This window comes from Indicator indicator, chromosome 5 (genome assembly GCF_027791375.1).
Source record: "Indicator indicator isolate 239-I01 chromosome 5, UM_Iind_1.1, whole genome shotgun sequence".
NCBI classification, from domain to species: Eukaryota; Metazoa; Chordata; class Aves; order Piciformes; family Indicatoridae; genus Indicator; species Indicator indicator.
The window spans coordinates 39717882-39738129 of NC_072014.1; the positions used below are offsets into that span (position 1 = coordinate 39717882).

The following is a 20248-nucleotide window of genomic DNA, read 5'->3' on the forward strand; positions in this document are numbered from 1 at the left end:
ACAGCTCTTGACCATATCCTGAGGTTCTTTCCAACCTCAGCTATTCAGTGATTTGTAAGAAACAAAACTGTGATCCAAATTCCAGGTAGAAAACCAAAAAGCAGAAAATCCAAAGGATTCCCCCAAAGGAACACCTGAGGTTTGCATGGCAGAACAAGACACTGCCTCGCACCGATTACTGCCAGGTCTTGGGTCCAGCAGATCATCCCTCCCTTGCCACACACTGCAAGCACAGGAAACAACCACAGAAAGGGCCACCTTTGGGGTAAAGGTGCTTATGCTTTGGTCAAAACCATCAAAAGAGGCCTTAAGCAACCTGCTCTAGTGGAGGGAGCTTGGAACTACATCTTTGTGGTCACTTCCAAACGTTCTATGAAGCTATGAAAAGACGACTGCCGAGCTCTAAAGCTCAGCCTGCTTGCACCTTGTGAAATAACCACGTATGCACCATGTCCATGTTTTGATATGTATTTTTATTTCCCTGCAGTTTTCACTTATCAAGAACAAGTAACAGGGAAAGTTGTCTGAACTAGTGCATAAACAAACATTCTGAAACACCACTACACGTATCTAATGTACAAGAACCGTATAAAAAAAGTCACTAAAACACTACACTACCAAGGTGTCCAACGCTTACAGTCAGACTTTTTCCAACCCGTTACTTGCCTTGGAGCCACAGGAAAACTCGCCAAAATGGAAAAGACAATCTTGCCACAACCCTCCCTCCCCACCCTGCCCCACCACCTGGGATGGCTCGATAGCTAGACATCCAAATAATTAATTATTGCAATGATATATAATGCAATACATACCTGGTAAAATATCCTTTATGTGGTGTGTTACAGTTTGAAAGCCGGTTAAAATACGCAGTCTTCCGATAAAATGTCCTCCAGTTGAAAATTTGCTCAGCTCTGCACACTTGGCCATGTGCTAGATGCATAATTTTCCTAGTCAGTTGGTTTTTGTGTGTGGTTTGTTTTTCTTTTTTTTTTTTAAGTTTTTCTTTTTTGTCCTTTTTTTTTTTTTGTCTTTTTTTTTTCCTGTGTAATTATTTTTTATAAACTGGTATTATAAATAGAAATATACATTCAAAATATATGGAAAAAAAGTGAGTTACTACATTAAATTTGCATGTATCGATCCATCCCTTTCCCCTGCACAGTAATAGAAAATACTATTTTGCCTTGAACTTCATATTTGACAGTGAAATGCCACTAAAGTATTTACCAAAAAGTCCATCTAGTCAAATTGTGAAACAAAATGAACCAAGTGAAAACTTTACATTTCCTTTAGAAAAAAATTACAAGAATTTTGTCTCCTAGCTATGAATCTTTAACTTTTTTTTCTTTTTTAGACACAAAGTTGGATTTATTTGTACAAGATACAAAATGTAAACATGGCAAAATAAATAGTTAAAACAAGTGATGCAGGATCCCATTTCATGCTCATGATCCCATTAAAGAATTATTTTTTTAATCCATTCAGTTGCAAATTCAAGTGCAAAAGCATGATGATGAATATCTACTATTCAAGTAACAGAAATAATATTGATGATACAAATAAAACTATTTTACAAGGTAGTGATTTTCCCAATTTTACAAAATTTACATTATATATCGACTTAATACACGATATAACCATAGTCCGTTTAGGTCCATTTGAGTTCTCTGTGATCCACAGAGTGCTGCATTTTGCATTCGGTTGGAATAGAAAGGAGCACACCATTAGCACAGGTGGGGACACTGCTTTGAGGTTATGTCACTTCCATGGCTACTGTGGTCTCTGCTATGCCATTTAAACCCAGGCGTTCTGGTTCGTGGTTCTCTCTGCAACAACAGAAACAGGCAATGGTTACAGCTGGGACAGCAGCATTTCCTCTAATCCTCTCTTACAGGCACTGTCTGCTTTCACACAGCTGCTATCTCCAAGGTTGTAGTCAGGTGAGGATTGGTCTCTTCTCCCTAGTAACAACTGACAGGACAAGAGGGAATGGTCTTAAGTTGCACCAAGGGAGGTTTAATTTGGGTATCAGAAGAAACTTCTTAATTGAAAGGGTTCTCAAACACTGGAACAGGCTGCCCAGGGAGGTGTTTCAAAGCGACAGAGATGTGGTGCTGACGGACATGGTTCAGCACCAGATTTAATAGTTACGAGAACGGCTGGACTGGATAATCTTAAAGGCATTTTCCAACCAAAATAATTTTACAATTCTATGGAAGAGGGAGAAACCCTAACACATAAGCCTAGAAACACAGTTTCAAGGTCAGATAAAACCTCCTGGGTTCCAGCTTGTGCCCATTGCCCCTTGTCCTCTCAACTAGGCACCACTGAAAAGAGTCTGGCCCCATCCTCTTGCTCCCCATGCTTTAGCTCTTACTGAGCACTGAGAAGATCCCCCCTCAGGCTGCTCTTCTCCAGGATCTCAGCCTTTCTGCCTCACAGAGATGTTCCAGGCTCCTCAGCATCTCTGTAGCCTTCCACACCTCTCTGACTAAATACACTCATGATACAGAAGTATGCTTTGAAGCACGATTGCCAATTTAGCAATATCTAAAAAACACCTTTAAATAATACAAACACCTTAAAAAATACCTTGAAAATACCTAAAAATACCATTTTCTCAATCTATTCAATTTGGCATGCCATTTCCCACCTCATAAAGCTCTTTTAACCTCTCCAGAAGCATTACGAAACAATCAATGAGGCACATTTGCTAACAGCCATTTTTTTGTTTTCTGATTCTTAAACAAACATGACTTCTTTTTTATAAATATCATTCAGCATAGACTTAAAGCCCAGATATTGTCATTTTGAGAAAGCTCAGCCAACTGCAAGCTCCTGCCACTCCTGTCAACCATCTCCTAAGCATCTCGAAATCATCATGTTCAATGAGTGAGTATCCAGCTGTACAGGTAAGCTGCAGGCTGGCACACAGCTCATCATTGACATAAATGCTAGAGAAAATGAGGCTGAGGGGAGACCTTCTGTCTCTCAATTCCCTGAAAGCAGGTTGGAGCCACAAGGGACTGGTCTCTTCTCCCAAGGAATAAGCAACAGGATAAGAGGAAATGGCCTCAAGTTGCACAAGGGGAGGCTTAGGTTGGACATGAAGAACAACTTCTTCCCCAAAAAGGTTGTCAAGGCCTGGACCAGCCTGCCTAGGGCAGTGGTGGAGTTCCCAACCCTGCAGGGATTGAAAAGCCATGGAGATGTGGTGCTGAGGGCCATGGTTTAGTGGTGACCTAGCAGTGTCAGGTTCATAGAATCGTAGAATCATAGAATCAGTCAGGGTTGGAAGGGACCACAAGGATCATCTAGTTCCAACCCCCCTGCCATGGGCAGGGACACCTCACACTAGATCAGGCTGGCCAGAGCCTCATCCAGCCTGGCCTTAATTATAATTCTACTTGATTAGCTTCAAGGTCTGTTCCAACCAAAAGGATTCTATGATTCTAAATATCTAACACGCATCTCCATAGGTGTGCATCTAAGAAGCAAGTGCCAGCCCACATTTTACAGTATGGGTACAGACAGCTGTGGGGAGAACATGAGGAGAGTTTGATGGTATCTATCCCAAAGTGCTGCACGAGAAGGGCCAAATCAGAAGGGTTAAACTGCAGCTATTTCAATCACAATGGAGGTTTACCAAAACTACTGGTGCCTAAAACCAGTACAAATTACATGGTGGTTGATCTGCAAAATGTGCTCTTCAGACTCACCTTGCTATACTGCTGATGGCACTGCTAGGAGTTACCTTTGGCACTCTGTCCATACTGGCAGCAACTGTGGCAAGTTTTAAGGCTGTTGGCGACGGGGCTGAAGTCCTTGTGTTGATATGCACATTGACTGGAGAGACAACGCTGACGTTGTTGAGGTGCACGGCGTTGGTCAGGCAAGAATTGTTCATGGGGAGCGTCTGAGGGCTGCTTGTGCACAAGGCTGGGATTAAGTGGTTTGTGGTGGTGTGGCCCACTGTCCTTACGAGTTGTACAGTTGAAATCCCCGGGCTGGATGATAAAGCCATGTTGGTGGAATACAAAGTTCTAGAGGTTCCTGTGAGAAGAGAAATGTTGTTAATTCAAAATAGCAGCAGATCAGAAACTTTTCTAGTTAGTGTTAGAAATAGTTCGTGGGGTTTTGCGTTCACAAGATCAGAAAGTGAAAGACGTAGCTGTAAGACAAAGGACTTTTACAATGACCAACTCTATACACCTCATTTGAGGTGCTTTAAATTCAAAGGGCAACATTCCCCATAGAAGTAGATTGAGTTGGGCAGCCTCAGAGATAAGTGGTGGAAGCAAATTTACACCTCCCCACCTCCTACCTTGTTCTGCAGGCAGCATAAAGAGGTTGTAGGGAGCAAAGTTAGAGAACTAAAGCTCAGAGTAGAGAACTCCTCTCAGATTATGCTGCATTGCTCTGTTTGCACTCCTGAGTTGTGAGAAATTTGAGGTTTCACAGTATACATTCACACCAGAGGTTCTTCATTCTCATCTTGGTATCCCAGCTACTCAGTGTCCCAACTTTGGTGGCAAAGGAACTAGATACCTTTTCCCCTGGGTTCTTATCCCTGAAAACACCCTGCTTTCTATCAGCATGGTGCATTGCCACCACCCCTCCAGCAGCACCCTCCCAGATAGCATCTTAAAGAATACACAGAGAGAGCTCTTTCCCTCTCCTGGAACTGTTCCAGTGTATTGATTTTATTCAGCTCTGTTTTTTCTCCCTCTATTTGTTTCATATTATCATTAACCCAGCCTGGCAGAAGGTCTATAAAACTAATCACATCATTAGCTGTTAAAACAAGGAGTAACTCTAAAAGCCCTTCATTTGTTATGGCAGTCACATGGCAAACAGCACCTGTCTCTCAGCAACATGGCTCCTGCACCAGCACCCCTGGCACTGATGCCCCCCAACAAGGGAGGTTCAGGAGCAGGGGTGGGGGGAACATAGTGAATGCCAAGGGCTACACTTTCACCTGTACTTGGGAGGAATCCCAAATGCTGTGAGACCTAAAACTTAGGGTAGCTTCAGAAAGAGAATCACTGAATTGTTTTGGTTGGAAAAAGCCTCTAAGATCATCAAGTCCAACCACTGACCTAACATCACTGTGGCCATTAAACCATAGTTGACTGGTTATGTTTTGGTCTGAATACACAGGTGAGATAATGATGAGAAAAGAATCACAGACTGGTTTGGGTAGGAAAGGACCTTTAAAGCTCATCTAGTCCAACTCTCCTGCAGTCAGCAGGGACATGTGCAACTAGAGCAGGTTGCTCAGAGCCCCAAACAACCTGACCTGCAATGGTTCCAGGGATGGGGCATCTACCACCTCTGGGCGCAATCTAGGACAGTGTGGCAACTTTTCTATTTCCTTCTCAAAGTACTTCACCATGTTATAAGCAATTGATTTTTTTAAAGTACACATTCACACTGTTTTTAAAGTGCTGTTGCTTATGCTTTTCATCTTAATAGAACATTAGAGGATAAAAGCCCACAAAAAAAAAAAAAAAAGCAGCACTTGGTGGTTTTATGACTGTACTAACCCACATGCCAATGCACCAAGGTATTTTAAAGAACAATATTTAATGTACCACAATTAATATATTTGAAATGTTTATTGTTTATTAAATAGTGTTGTAAAAATTAGGGAAGAGCTCAGTCTGGGCTGAGACTAGAGCAGGAGTTGTAAGCAATCATCACCTGAAGGCTGGACAACACCATTGATATTGTTGTGGCTGGTGGCTGGCTCCTTCGGGACCTCACTGCGGCTTGGAGCGGGGGCACTGACCACTGCAGATGCAGCAAAGTGGGCGCTGGCTGAATCAAGTGTTTTTGACATACAGTCAGAGGTGCTGGAGCCCTGGGGGAATAAAAACACACAAATATGTTTTTACATTTATTAATAGCCAACTAGAAAATAAATTACCACATTAAGATTGCTGCAATGCACACAATTACCAGCAAGTAAATAAACACATCATCTAAATGTAATCAAATTTGTCATAACATTAAATATTTCCACATAACAAGCCTGAAGACAACTTGAAAATGGGCATCCAAATGAGTGCAGGGTAAGTGTTGCCCAACTCAGCCTCCATGGCATGACATCACTCGGATGATGTGTTGGTTCAGCCTAGAAAAGGATCTGGGAAAACCTCATGGAGACCTTCCAGTACTTAGAGGAGGCTTACAGGAAAGCTGGGGAGGACTCTTTGTCATGGAGCGTAGTGACAGGACAAAGGGATAATGGTTTCACACTGAAAGGGGGCAGATTTAGTTTCGGCATTAGGAAGAAATTCTTCACCATGAGGGTGGTGAGGCACTGGAACAGATTGCCCGGAGAGGTGGTTGCATGCCCCCTCCCTGGAAGTGTCCAAAACCAGGCTGGATGGTGCTGTGAGCAACCTGGTCTAGTAGGAAGTGTCCCTGCCCATGGCAGGGGGGTTGGGACTAGATGATCTCTTCCAACCAAAACCATTCTATGACTGTTGAAGAAGCCTCCTCTAAGGAAATGACTGTGCCTTAAACTTCTGTCTTCTATCTCCAGGCAGCAAGTACCCTGCAACTGCAAGTCTGGAGAAGTTTTAGTAGTTATGGCACCTTCACTCTCATGGAGCAATCCGTACCACAGCAAATGTGTTGTGGCAGCACACAGGCTCTGTTGGCCCAGCTTCTCAGAGAGAATGGCAAGTACCAGGAAGGCACCCTGAAATGGTGGTATGTATCACTCTGCAACTTCGGTTTATATTAACTGAGAAAATGACTTAAAAAATCCAGAATTAATCCCTTTTGTTTAAATATTCTGATATTGTGCCTTTACACCTACAACATCAACTACCACCAAAAACACCTACCATCAACACAGAATCCTTGATTATTCAATCACAACACAGAGGGGAAGGGGCAAACAGCACAGGCAATTTTATAATTGAACCACTCAAAATAAGTAATTGACAACAGCAACAGCTTTTATGTTTTGTTGGTAAGTAACTAACAAAATCTAAGCTCAACAGAAAAACATACTCTTCCCTTGCAAGGTATTACAGAGGGAAAATGGAATTCTTTCAGAAGTGGTAATACTGGGGATGAGGAGGGGAAAGGAATCACATTAAATATGCAAAACAACATTTTTCCTCTCAGAAGCTACCAATTTTTAGTACTCACTGAGCATCTGTTCGTAACAGAAGAGATTACCTCATCAAGCAGTTTTAGTAAAGAAGTCTCTTTGGAGCACTTATACAAAGGAACAGGATAAAACCAGTGCAAACAGTATGACTTGATAGAGCATTGGTTATTCCTGCACTGACTGGAGCTCTGAGGACACAACTAACACGGTCAGATTTGAAGGCTCTTCCTTTCAAAATGCAGCCATGATGTGTAACTTAAAAAACCCAAGAAACTAAACCAACAGGATCTCATTTGAAAGAGAAAAATGAAAGCAAAGTATGTGTCCCAGATACAGCATAAAAATTCTTCACTGTGAGGGTGCTGCAGTCCTGGAGCAGGCTGCCCAGATTGTGGAGTCTCCTTCTTTTGAGACTTTGAAGATCCATCTGGATGCATTCCTGTATGACCTGCCCTCAGTGATTCTCCTTTGGCTGTGGGGTTGGACTCAATCTCTGGAGGTTCTTCCAGCCCCTACCATTCTATGATTCTCTAATAAGGTGCCTTTGGGGCACTCTCTACACAGCCAACTAGAAAAGTATCTTGACTAATGCATGCTACATCCCCTGTGAAATGTAACCTCTTGACTGGGGTGCTGTTTAGCTTGTTAGAGAGGTGAGCAGAGTCAGCAGCAAAAGGAGGCTACCAGCATACACCAACACACAACAGGGGCCTTACCTGTGCTTTCGGATGTGTCTGTTGTGAGGAATGCTGAGACTGCTGTTTCTGCTGCAGCTGAGCAAGTTGTTGCCTCTGCATCTGAACTAACTGCTGTTGATGTGTCTGAAACTGTTCCTCTGTGATACCCCCTGTTACTACAGAAAAGAAAGTGGAGCCAGTGTCAAATGGGCCTGCACCAAACACAAACATCTAACATACAAGAGCACATCTGTGTTGAGTAACAAGTCGATGAAGACAATATACATTTTGTCAATTCTTATGTAAAAGGCCGGGTCAAGTGAAGTTTGTTTGTTTTGTTCTTTTAGCATTGAATCCATTTATGTCAAAGTAGTTCACACCTTTCATCACTTTTAAGCCATTTCTGTCTTTGGTGGTTTTCTCTGCAGTAGGTTTAAGCAAAACCTTACTGAAATTATTTTCCTGGCTTTCAAAAAACAAGCACATCCTAAAAATCACAGCTGAGGAAGAACACTGGGCTGAGCTGGGTGTCTTCTCCCCCAGGGGACACATGGAGTTCATTGCTGTGCAACTTTCCTTCCTACATCCCCTTACTAGTGGTCCTTTTTGTGACTTCAGAGCAGACTGTAAAGGAAGCATACACCTGCTGTTTGACATCACCTACTTCAACAGCACAGCCAGGATTCATGTGTTTGAACAGTCTCTGTACATCTCTATATCAACCCTCCCTGGAAAGCACCATGAACTAATACACAATGGCAAAGCCAAGATTGAGCTCTAAAACTTGGTAAATGCTTGCAAATAGCACAAAGCTCTTTTCACCAAATCCATATAGTTCAACCTTACTTGACCTTCCTTTTTTCCCCTCAAGAAAATGCTTAGGTTTCACCTGAACAGGATTTTCTCCACCAATTAATTTGTTTTAAACTAGAGCTCAGAGTGAGACAATACATTTAGAATCAGGTTAATGCAATTTCTAGCACACCATAATTTCAGCAAGTGGAAGGGATGGTGAAGTCAGAAAAGCTGTTCTCAAGATTCTCCCTGTGAAGAATTTCACACTTGATAAACTGAAAAACCTGTCAGGTGCTTCATGTTAAAACCTGAGTTTTGTGTAGTTGATGCTAAGTGAGAACCAAGTTCTCCTAGGAGGAAGTAGGGCAATTCACTTTCCAAAGATTCCTGTTAACTACCCTTCAACAGCTTATTCTGAACTGTATTTTGCCAAGACCTCAAACATCTGCATTCTGCATCAGAATCACCTCAAGAAACACTCAGATCACCTCACATGTTCATGCCAGCTATCTTGCAGGGTCTGGCTCTTTCCTTTACTAGTTGTAATCCTCACAGTCATCCTGAAATTCCACTCTGAATAAATACCAAAATTAAGACTGGGACCGAATACTGAAACTTCTTCTCTACTGCTACATGATTGAAACAAGCTTCAACCACATCAGTGACTTGTACAGCTACTCTTAAGAATTCTATTATAATTTCCAACATAAAGTAAAATACATTTCATAATTACCTGTACCTTGTTTTTCTTGAAGATTCTTACCTATCACTACAAGAATTCAAAGCTCTGTCAGCTAAACCCATATTCCCTCACAACAGCCTCTCAGTATGTGCTGCACTACTCAAGGCAACCAAGCTAGGCACAGCATTATGGAACATTACATATGATGCATTTCTTTTAAGTTCTGAGCTAACAAATTCCAGAAGATCTTATGTTTTACAAAAAAGTGGTTGAGAACAAGCTTATAAGGCACATAGAAATACCTAAACTGCATTTAGCTGTAATTAGCTGCTATTTGTCTGCAGTACAGGGGTATCCATCTAGACTCAGTGCTGCATTCTCCTGTGGACTGTATAGACATGATGCAGAAAGCAGCCTCTACATGAGAGGATCATCTCATTTATCCTACGTGATCACTTCTGTGTTTTCACTCTCCCCTTCTCAGTTTGACTCAGACATTCAGTTACAAAGTACAGGGAAGGTGATTGTAGTGATGTAAACCTCACTTCCTCTGCCTTGGCATGTTTGGATCTCACTCAGTTCACCACCTATTACCAGGTATTTATTCAGTGGTCAGGCTGAGCTCAGCTGTTTGCCTTGTTATAAAGCAGTGGATGTTCATTAGCACTTTTAATATCATTTACTTCTGCCAAATCAAACAACCGAAGGGTCTTGGAGAAACCTCCAAAGGTCCCAAGGCAGCTTTTAAGGTCACAGTTAAGTGTTCCATGCTACTTATCAAAGGTTCTATTCTATTCCATGGCTTTTAGCTTCCACTGCTCAATATCAGATCTTCTATTTTACCCTAGCCTGACTGTACTGAAACACTGCCAGAGTAAAGGGTGAAGAAGCCATTGTGAAATCAAGTCTTCCTCCTTTCCTCTCCTCCTCGAAAGCCATAGATTATTATGTCATTTCTCTTAGGCTTTGAGGGCTTTAATCAAAGATCATCTTTCAGGCTGTCCTAAAACTGGTACTTCATTAATTACTTCTACCTGGTATTTACTTTAGGGTGGTAAGGAGAGGGGAACCAAAAAGACAACAACAGCTCTGAAATTCTGTTCCATCAGCAACATTTTTCTTCTGAGAACATCATCTGCAGTTGCCTTCTGTAGCTAGGGACATGGTAACTGAGCAGATAACAATTTCAGTAGGTCATTGGAGCTGGCAGCTGAAGCAGACTGGAAGCCAAACGCAACATCCCAACTGTGCTGCAAATTGCTGAAGATTTTGCCTAAAGCCTCTTTCTTACTTCAGTCCCAAAAATAACTGAACTGTACTCTAGGAATTCAGCAAGCAGGTTAAGTATTGCCTTGCTGCCTAAGTAGTAACATCTGCAAACTCCCTAGTTCCTTCCTCTACCATCTCTCCTGATGATCAGTGCTATCCTGAGCTCATCAGTTTACCTCATTTTAGATTATGAAGAGAATTCTTCTGGAGACATATCTGGCCCAGAGACCAGTTTACTTTTCCAGATGGAGTGTGTTAAGAAAGTGTGTACAGAAAGTTTACACAACTGATCAAAGACTGTTCAGTGACCTTGTCTCTTCAAGTTCCTCAAATTCAGTTTTCACGTTTTCAGTTCTCGTAACATGAGCAGGAAAGTACTTGAAACAGTCATTTATTCAGACACTTCAAGAAAAGACTAGTCACACATTTTTAAGCCTGTCTTTCTCTTTGAACAATACCCATCACTTGAGGAGATACTAGAGTAATAGCTGCTTTAATACAAGTGAAAAATATATTTCAGAAGTAACTTTAAAATATTCTTGTGCACTATAAATCTAAGCAAGCACCTCTACGTCTTCTCTGAACTAAAAGAAAACAAAGCAAAACAAACCCAGAAACGGTTTACTACTGTCACTGTTTCTTCTAGAGGCAGCTTTATATTTGCAGGTAAGCGTGATATGAAATAACTTATTTCAACAATTGTCTCCCAATCAGAGTCACTTTAGGGATAGGACCTGTGCTCATTTAGTGCACAACCAGACTCTGAGCAGCACTTTCCAAATTTACTCACTATTTACTAATGAGAATTTCTAACAGCAGTGCCTCCCGCTGGCTCAGTTACTTGCTGAAGAGTTCTGCTGTCTATTGCATCTGATCCTTCACCAGAATTACAGGGTCTATTTTCTAATTTAAATCTGGAAAGAAAAAAGTCTTCCATAAGCATAAATTTCCCTGCATAATGTACTTCGACTCCTCAGTGATCTCTGTTCTCATCTAAATGTATTCCTCAGAGGATTTCTAAAGTTATATAACAGAAGTTAATTACTATTTCTCTACAAAGTGCCTTAGATCCATCAGATTTGTTTCATGTATTTTGTAGCTATTTCTCTGTAGTCTCTCCCATCATTAAAATGGGTATTTTTCTATTCTTCTACCACTTCCTTGAGTTCTCTTTCCCTAACAGTGCAAAACCTGAGGGACACCAGTGCTAGTCCATGCATGTGTAGCAGATCTGCCATTAACTTGCCACACAGCACCATCAGCTTAGGGGTTTTTATTTCTGTTGATGGTTATTACCCAAGCCAGCACAGCCTGACATTTGTTTTCTTACACATGCACAGCTGCCTACCAAACCACAACCCTCCTTTTCCCCTAATAGACTGCTTAAACACTTCTAATTTCTGTTTTATTATTATGTCTCACCTTCCCTACAGCTACCAAATTCTCTTCCACTGCTGCAATCTTCATTTAGACTAAAGCCAGGTATGGAGGCTGTACAGATCTTTTCAACCTTTTCCCTTCATTCACCATATATTATTAAAATCAGATATATCAGCTTCTAAATATTCCCCTAGATTTTTATGTAGAGTCCAAACCTCAGGGACAAAACCAAACAAACAAAATAAGATGTCTCCCCACGGCAGAATTCAAAGCCCTAAAGTTTCACATCTAGCTAATCCTTATATAATCAACTGGTATTTATTATCATGGAGAATTCTATGGAAAATAATCAACTTAACCTGGATCCTTTAGGGAACTGTCCTTACCTTGGGGTCATCATACTTTATTCATGCCAACAGAAATCCTGCAAGTACAACTTGCTGTTGTTACATAAGGAGCTACCAGCAAATTCTCCATTGCTCCTTACAGCTCACGGCCCATGTTTCACATCTTTAGCTGACAAACAGCATCCCTTTCTAATATCTGCATTTCCTTTAACACAACATCTCTTAATGCTTATCAACAATCCCACCACACAAACCTGCCCCTTTTGGCTATAGGTGCAACTCTCCAGACCCTCAGGCTCCTTACAAAAAATGACACAGAAGATGACCACAGCACACCATGTCTGAATTCTTGCAGCAGAAAAACGTTCTTGTGCAAATCTTTGCATGAGAAAGAGAGAACAGTGTAAAGGTTGTAATGGTTATACTGGAAAGTTAGAGAAGTATGAGGCTGGAATAAATATTTTGTGCTTATGGCAGCACCACACTGGTGTTACTTAAGCTAATGTTCAGTCTTTAAAAACCAAAACATAAAGTGCTTTTGTTTTCAAGAAATGCAATTTCTACCCAGGAATTCTGAAGGTATGTTGCTGAAGATTAAACAGCCAGTCCTGCAACTGAGTTGAAAAGAGACAGAGCGCTCCACATCCACACAGTCAATGATGGGATTCAGAAGCAGCCCCATAATACTATCCTAATTATCCTCTTTTACGATACAGAATTCTGTACGTAGAGCAGGAAAATGCTCAGATTCTTGCTGCTGCTTGGTTGTAGCTCTCTTTTGGCCTATCTCCAATCCTTAGGGAATCACACATCCTTTTGTGATTGCACAGAATTGACAATGTTAAAGCTTAAGCAGTTACAGCCTCTAGGACATGAAGCAAGTGATGTAAAGACAGCTAATAGAAGCTACAAGCAATTTTTAATTGTTGTGACTTTTATTCCAACTTTGGTGCTTCTGTACCCAAATCTGGAGCTCTTAGGCCATCAAGCTGACTCAAGAGATGACTGCACTGGCATCTGCTCTCCTCAAGTAAGGTTAGGGCAGTTAAGGTCTTTAAGACTCAATCACACCTTAGCAATGCTTGAATAGGAGCAGAATTCCTCCTTTGGGTAATGCATGGTTAAGTCCAGCACTGGATTAAGATTCTATTGAAACTGTTAACAAAAGCAGGAGGAAGAGGATGTCTGTGCAAAATCTCAGTATACTCTAAGAAAGACAAAATAATCAGCTTGTATCTTTGCTTTAGGAACACGCCACTGCTGAAGATCCCATCAGGCCAGCCAATCACAAGTAAAACCCCCTGGATTCAGTATTTTAAGCTGCAGAAGAACTCAAATCTTCTCCTACCTGATATGCCATTCTTGCTGGTGTTCAATAAAGCTACAGACGCTGCCGAGACTCTTTTGTTATTCACAGTCTGCCCTGGTTTCCTTGAGGTACATTCTTCACTATCACTGTCCTGTAGATTGAGTAGCCTTGGCTGGAAACACTGCAGTCGACATGATCTGATATTGCTTAGGATTTCAGAAAGGGACAGTCTGTTTTCACAACGTTTATTGGAAGCATTGGTCCGTGAGAAATTAGAAGAAAAGTCTAAAGTCTGGGAAGAGCTTGAAAAACTGTTCAGCATTTCCGGATCAATCTGTCTCAAGACAGGATCATGTTCTGTGGATATTCGGTCCATTATAACCCTAATTGGAGAGGACAGAACATCAAAATCAGTTTAACTACTTCTAATACTTTCATCTTTTGAAAGGGAGCAAATAAGAGCAAAATAGCACAACTGTACCTTCCACCCCTGCCAATTCGTCTTCTTGCAAACCCTATACACCTTCTTGGAATTGTAAGGGTTGTAAGGCAATGCCTGAACCTCAGTTTGTCCAATTCTGCCAATTCTGAGTTTTCATATGGAGAATTAGTTTGGTCCAAACGAGGCTGCAAAGAAAAAAAGAAAAAAAAAAAGCCATTTTATACTCATTTAGAATGCAGATGTTGATTAGGTTATATTAAGTGATCATCATATACAGGTTAGAATACGGACAAAGCCCAGAGAACTGTCACTTGATTAATACACTCAGAACACAAAAGAACTTCGGGGATTTAAAACCCAAACCCAATAGGAACTCATGAAGCAAAAAATCCTCTATACTTGATTAATCATAAAAATTAAGACACCTCAACCAAAATATAAAACAAGACACAATTAATTCCTTCTGCCCAGAGGCAGTACATAAAAATGCTCAGACACAGGCCCAGCACCTCTTGTCCAGCAAAGTCTCTTTTGGTGATTGATCACAAGATCTAAAACACAGAGAGCAATTCTTTCCTTGTTACAGCCTCTGAGTTTCAGGCTATGAGAAACTGAGGAACAGCTTGAGGGTACTGGGGTTGTTCAGGTTCAGGGGAGACCTCATTGCCCTCTACAACTCCCTGAAAGGAGGCTGGAGTGAGTGGGAAATTGCTCTCTTCTCCCAAGCAGAAAGTGACAGGACAAGGGGAAATGGCCCCAAGCTGCACCAGGGGAGGTTTAGGTTGGACATGAAGAACAATTTCTTCCCCAAGAGGGTTGTCAGGGCCCAGACCAGGCTGCCCAGGGCAGCAGTGGAATCTTCATCCCTGGAGGGATTTAAAAGCCATGTGCTGAGAGACATAGTTTAGTGATTGACTTGGCAGTGCTGGGTTATTGGACTTTATGATTTTAAAGGTCTTTTCCAACCTATTCTACAACTTTATGCAGGCAAGGCTGCACCTTGACTACATTTAACGATCAGCTGAGGGCCTGTTCTAATAATTTGTCTACTCATGTTAGTAAAGGTCAGTGGCACGAAAGCTTTTGTCTGTAAAAATGAGTTGATGAAAAATAACTGATAGAAATACCTCAAAACTATACAGATAACTCCAGTGCTAAGTACAGAAGAATACTTTTAATACTTACAGTGACAAAGGCAATACCAAGAAGGTCTGTTCATTTGTCAAGGATCCTGCTGAATCACCAGCTGTATGCAGTGGAGTGACAATTCCCAGCTAAGCTTGTAGCTCACTTGTGTAGGTGATTTCAACAGGGGTTCCTAAGCTTGCCCTTTAGTTTTACTCCCAAAACAACTGCTGCTCTGAACAGCTTTTGCTCTAATATCCACCTCTTGGCTCTTGTCAGTGTACGTGCCCCACCAGTTTCCCTCAAAGCAGTTTTATTACTCCATTAGTATCTTTGCTATTATTACCAACTCAAACCTGCACAAGCTTTACAAGCAGAAATGATGTGTGCTGTCTGAAATGCCTCATTTGGCAGGTTAATAAATATGCACTAAAATAATCAATTTTTGTGATCAGGTTACATGTATGGCAACAGCAGTGCTGGAGATCGAATCCTTCTATGTAAAGAGTTAACCAAATTCACCAAATCAAAGCTTTTGCGGTGAAAGTGGGAACAGAAGCAGTACTACCTTAGCAATTAAAACAAAAAAAACAACAAGACAACAACCCCCCCAGTTGAAGCCAACAGCAGAGAGCCTTACAGCGTAATACTGGCATCCTGCTCTTCTCCTGAAAGCACACGGTCCATCAGGATCATTTTCTTCCTCTGCTTCTGACACTGGGGAGGGCACCTAGAGCAGAAAGCAAAGTCATTCCTCCAGCTGCTAGGCATGAAGCACATACTGGATTTATTATGGCAGTAATATCCACTGCCGTGTTTATATATTACATACAAGCTTCTCCGAAGTGTGCTGGTTAACAGCAGTCAACATGAGCCAGCAGTGTACCCAGGCGGCCAAGAAGGCAAACAGCATCCTGGCCTCAACCAGAAACAGTGGCTAGCAGGATAGGAAAGCAGTCATGCCCCTGTGCTGCACACAGATGAGGCCACATCTCAAATCCTGGGTTCAGTTTAGGGCCCCTCACTACAAGTAGGACATTGAGGTGCTGCAGCATGTCCACAGAAGGGCAACAAAGCTGGGGAAGGGTCTGGAGAACTGGACCAGTGAGGAGCAGCTGAGGGACCTGGAGTTCTTTAGAGGAGGCTGAGGGAAGAGCTTCTCACTCTCTACAACTCCCTGAAAGGAGGTTGGAGCCAGGTGGAGGTTGGTGTCTTCTCCCAAGTATCAGACGATAGCATGAGAGGAAATGGCCTGAAATTGTGCCAGGCATGTTTTCGTTGGATACTAGAAAAAGAAATTATTTCCTGCAAGAGTGGTCAGGCACCAGGGAGGTGGTGGAGTCATTGTCCCTAGAGGTGTTCAAGAAACATGTGGACATGACACTTTGGGACATGGTTTAATGGCCATGGTAGTGTTAGGTCAGTGATTGGACTGGATGATCCTGGAGGTCTTTTCCAACCCAAACAATTCTATGATTCCATACCTTAGAAGAAAACAAACTCATAGTCTACCCAACTATCTTTTATATATTTCCACTGTCCAGAGTTATTCTCCATTTCAGTCTAGACTGGTCACATTACTGGCAACTAGAACATCCACCTCTGCAGACTGTGATGATGTAACACACTATCTATTACCTGTGGGAACTCATCTTCATCCGAGCTGTGGAAATCATACTGCTTAATGTCACTCTTGCTGATAAGGGGCAAGGGCTCGGCAGAGGGCTGCTGAGGAGCTACCACACACTCCATTTTGGGTTTCTTCAGGTACTTCTTCTTTTGACGTACAACATCTGACACCTCCTCCTTTAGGGATGAATGATGAGGATGCTGTTTGTGAAAAACAATCCAAAACAATATATAGTAATTAACCCATCCTCATACCTTGAGGAGATGACTCCTTATTGCCCAGAGCGTCTCAACATCCAGCAAATGGCTGCAGAAACCTAACACAAAATTTATTCCAAACATTGAAACCCCCAGAGCTTCACCTCAGCTCATGTTTACAGGTATTGCTTAGTAACAAACAAGCTATGGGATGTTCTGAGAGCCTTCCTGTTTGCAGTACACACAGTATACTGGAACTGCAAATCCTGTTTTCCCCAAATGACTGCTTATCAAGAAGTGTCTGACTGACATTCCAGTAAAGGAGCTCAGCTTCATAGGCAGAGATGAAAACCAGAAGGTGCAACACCATTCCTGCCCGAGAACAAGGCAAGGGACTTGTATTAAATTTAGTCACCACAAGGTGTCGTGGGTGCTAAATACAAACTTAAAGGTCTGCAACTCTCCAGCCTTACAGCCAACTGTGAGTATTTCAAGTTATTTCCTCAAAATCAGGTCTGACTTCAAAGCTGGGTGTGTTTCTTTTCCTGTCACATTAACAGCAGACCATCAGGTCTTATCCTTTTTCTCTACTGCACTCAGTGCAGTAAGTGTAACTGCAATCCCAGAATCCCAGTGCAGTGGGAGTTGGAAAGGACCTCTGGAGATCATCCAGTCCAAAGCCCCTGCCTACTAAAGCAGGGGCACCCACAGCAGCTTGTCCAGGATCACATGTTCAGGTGAGTCTGGAATCTCTCCAGAGAAGGAGACTCCACAGCCTCTCTAGGCAGCCTGGTTCAGTACTGGTGCTTGTAGAGCAAGCTGCTCATGACTACATGATGCTGTCTTTACTGCTAATGAACTGCACATCACTGCATGGGGAGTGGAATGTTTCTTCATGAGACAAGAGGAAAGAAAAAAAAAAAAAAACCAACCAAAACCAAACCAACCCTGAAGTTCAGCATTTCCAGCTATGGGTTATTCTTACATTACTGCTTCTCTGAATGTTATTAACATGGTCAATTACAAAAATAAACCTGGATCTACTGAGCTTCTGCAGAGGTTAATAAAATGCAAAGGCGTTGTCCAAGTAGCCTAAGCACAGAATTCCTCAGCTTCACTAGCTGCAGAGTGACTAACCGACGTGTGACAGACCAACATGAGCCTTGCACCCCTACACACTCATTCTCTCTGAGCAGCCTTCCATTCCTTGGCAGAAACTGAAGGTTCCCAAATTTAGTTGCTCTTTCACAGAATCATAGAATTGTTTTGGTTGGAAAAAACCTCTAAGATCATCCAGTCCAACTTTCAACCCAACACCACCAAGGCCATTAAACCATGTCCCAAAGTGCCATGTCCACAGGTTTCTTCAACACTACAGTCATGGTGACTCCGCCACCTCCCTGGGCAGCCTGTTCCAATGCCTGACCACTCTTGCAGCAAAGAAATTGTTCCTCCTGTGCAACCTAAACCTCCCCTGACACAATTTCAGGCCATTTTCTCTCATCACCTGATACTATGGAGAAGAGACCAACCCCCACTTGGCTCCAACTTCCTTTCAGAGAGTTGTAGAGAGCAACTCCAGCACTTCAATGTCCTTCTTGCAGTGAGGAGCCCAAAACCGAACCCAGCATTCGAGGCTACACTTTACTTCTACCTCTCTGTGTTTGCTGCTTACCTAATGCATAGGGCCAAGCAGGGGCAGGCAGAACAACACCTACTGGGTCTTACAGAGAAGGGTACAGGCCTCAGTCATGGCAACTTACTAAAAATACTAGTGGTTTCTAAAACATTAGCTGCTTCCAGCTGTTTCCATCTGTCACAAGATGTAACAGTTGTATGCCTCTGTCTGGAAGTTACTAAGCAAAGATCACTTCATCAGCTCAGAACCTTTTGGCATTCTAGCTCTAACTCAGTAAAATCCTGTGTTTTTAGGGCTGTCTTTGCACTGAGGGTCAGACATGGACAACACAGAAAAATTCAGTGTTCCAGTCTCCCTTTGAAGGGAGGAGGAAAAGTAATTGACTGTATTTTGCAGTCTGATAGAGGCCTTGATGCCCACTTGACACCTCTCTGTTTACATCACCTTACAAGGCCAAGGACAGACCTAGGAAGGAAAATAAAAGATTACTGCAGTCTGCTGTCCAAAGGAACAAACAGCAACACCAGCCTAGCTTTTAAAACTAAGATTTAAAACAAATTCTAAACTGGAAGCAAGCACAGCAGTCTCCTCATCTCCTACCTTCAAATGTGGCAGGCTCCTTCCTACTCAGTTTTCCACCACATACATCTGCTGAAGGGACTCGAAAATGATGGAACTGGTAGTGAGAGCCTAGCAGCAGAAGAAACCTTACCTTAACTTTACATTCTTGAACTTTATGATGATTTCCATTATGAAGAGTGGATGGAGTTGTGCTCATCTCCTTCTCAGGTCTATTAAGTTTCACTTCATTGAGGATTTCACCTCCGTAATCACCCAAATGGTACCTAGAAAAACATACAATTAAAAACACAATACTGTATTCCCACGGGAAACGTGGAAAAAAACAGGCAAACAGTCTGCATACACCTTTCTATTTCGGCTTCTGAAGTTGTGCATGTATGGAAGACTAGAATCCATTAACACACAAATTACAGGAGGTGTTTTCAAACCTATGTGATCAGAATTGAACTCTCTGTGCTATAAATCATTGCATCATGAAGGTTGGAAAAGGCCTCCAAGATCACAGAGTTCATCCTCTAATCCATAGCTGGTAGGTCGCTGCTATACCATATCCCTCAGCACATCTACACAGCTTTTCAATCCCTCCAGGGATGGTGACTCCACCACCTCCCTGGGCAGTCTGTTCCAATGCCTGACCTCTCTTGCAGGAAAGAAATTTTTCCTAATATCCAGTCTAAATTCTCCCTGGCACAATTTCAGGCCATTTCCTCTCACTCTATCTCCTGATACTCGGAAGAAGAGGCTGATCCCCACTTGGCTTCAGCCTCCCTTCAAGGAGTTGGAAGAGGGCCAGAAGGAGTCCCACAGGCCTTTTTTCTAGGCTGAACAAACCAGTTCCCTCAGCTGCTCTTCATAAGACTTGTGCCCTAGACCCTTCACCATCTTCACTACCCTTCTCTGGACATGCTCTAGCACCTCAATGTCCTTGAAAGTGAGGGGCCCAAAACTGAACCCAGTATTCAAGATGTGGCCTCACCAGTGCCCAGTAAAAGGGGACAATCCCTTCCCTAGCCCTGCTGGCCACGCTACTGCTGACACAAGCCAT

At 42.3% G+C, this 20248-nt stretch overlaps 1 protein-coding gene across 2 annotated transcripts in view; it reads right to left on the reverse strand.

Moving 5' to 3' along the window:
• Positions 1–1565: 1565 nt before the first annotated feature.
• Positions 1566–20248, reverse strand: part of EPC2 (enhancer of polycomb homolog 2) — a 47607-nt gene continuing 28924 nt past the window's right edge. Inside the window, exons 6-14 of one of the 2 annotated variants that reach the window (XM_054380730.1) lie at positions 19334–19466; positions 16794–16985; positions 15796–15885; positions 14070–14215; positions 13628–13971; positions 7846–7982; positions 5704–5863; positions 3720–4053; positions 1566–1826 (exon numbers count right to left, since the gene is read on the reverse strand). In XM_054380730.1, the coding sequence (XP_054236705.1) occupies positions 1754–1826; positions 3720–4053; positions 5704–5863; positions 7846–7982; positions 13628–13971; positions 14070–14215; positions 15796–15885; positions 16794–16985; positions 19334–19466 (1609 nt within the window). In that variant the 3' untranslated portion in view covers positions 1566–1753. The remainder of the gene's footprint in view (positions 1827–3719; positions 4054–5703; positions 5864–7845; positions 7983–13627; positions 13972–14069; positions 14216–15795; positions 15886–16793; positions 16986–19333; positions 19467–20248) is intronic. The other variant, XM_054380731.1, reaches the window with a different exon arrangement.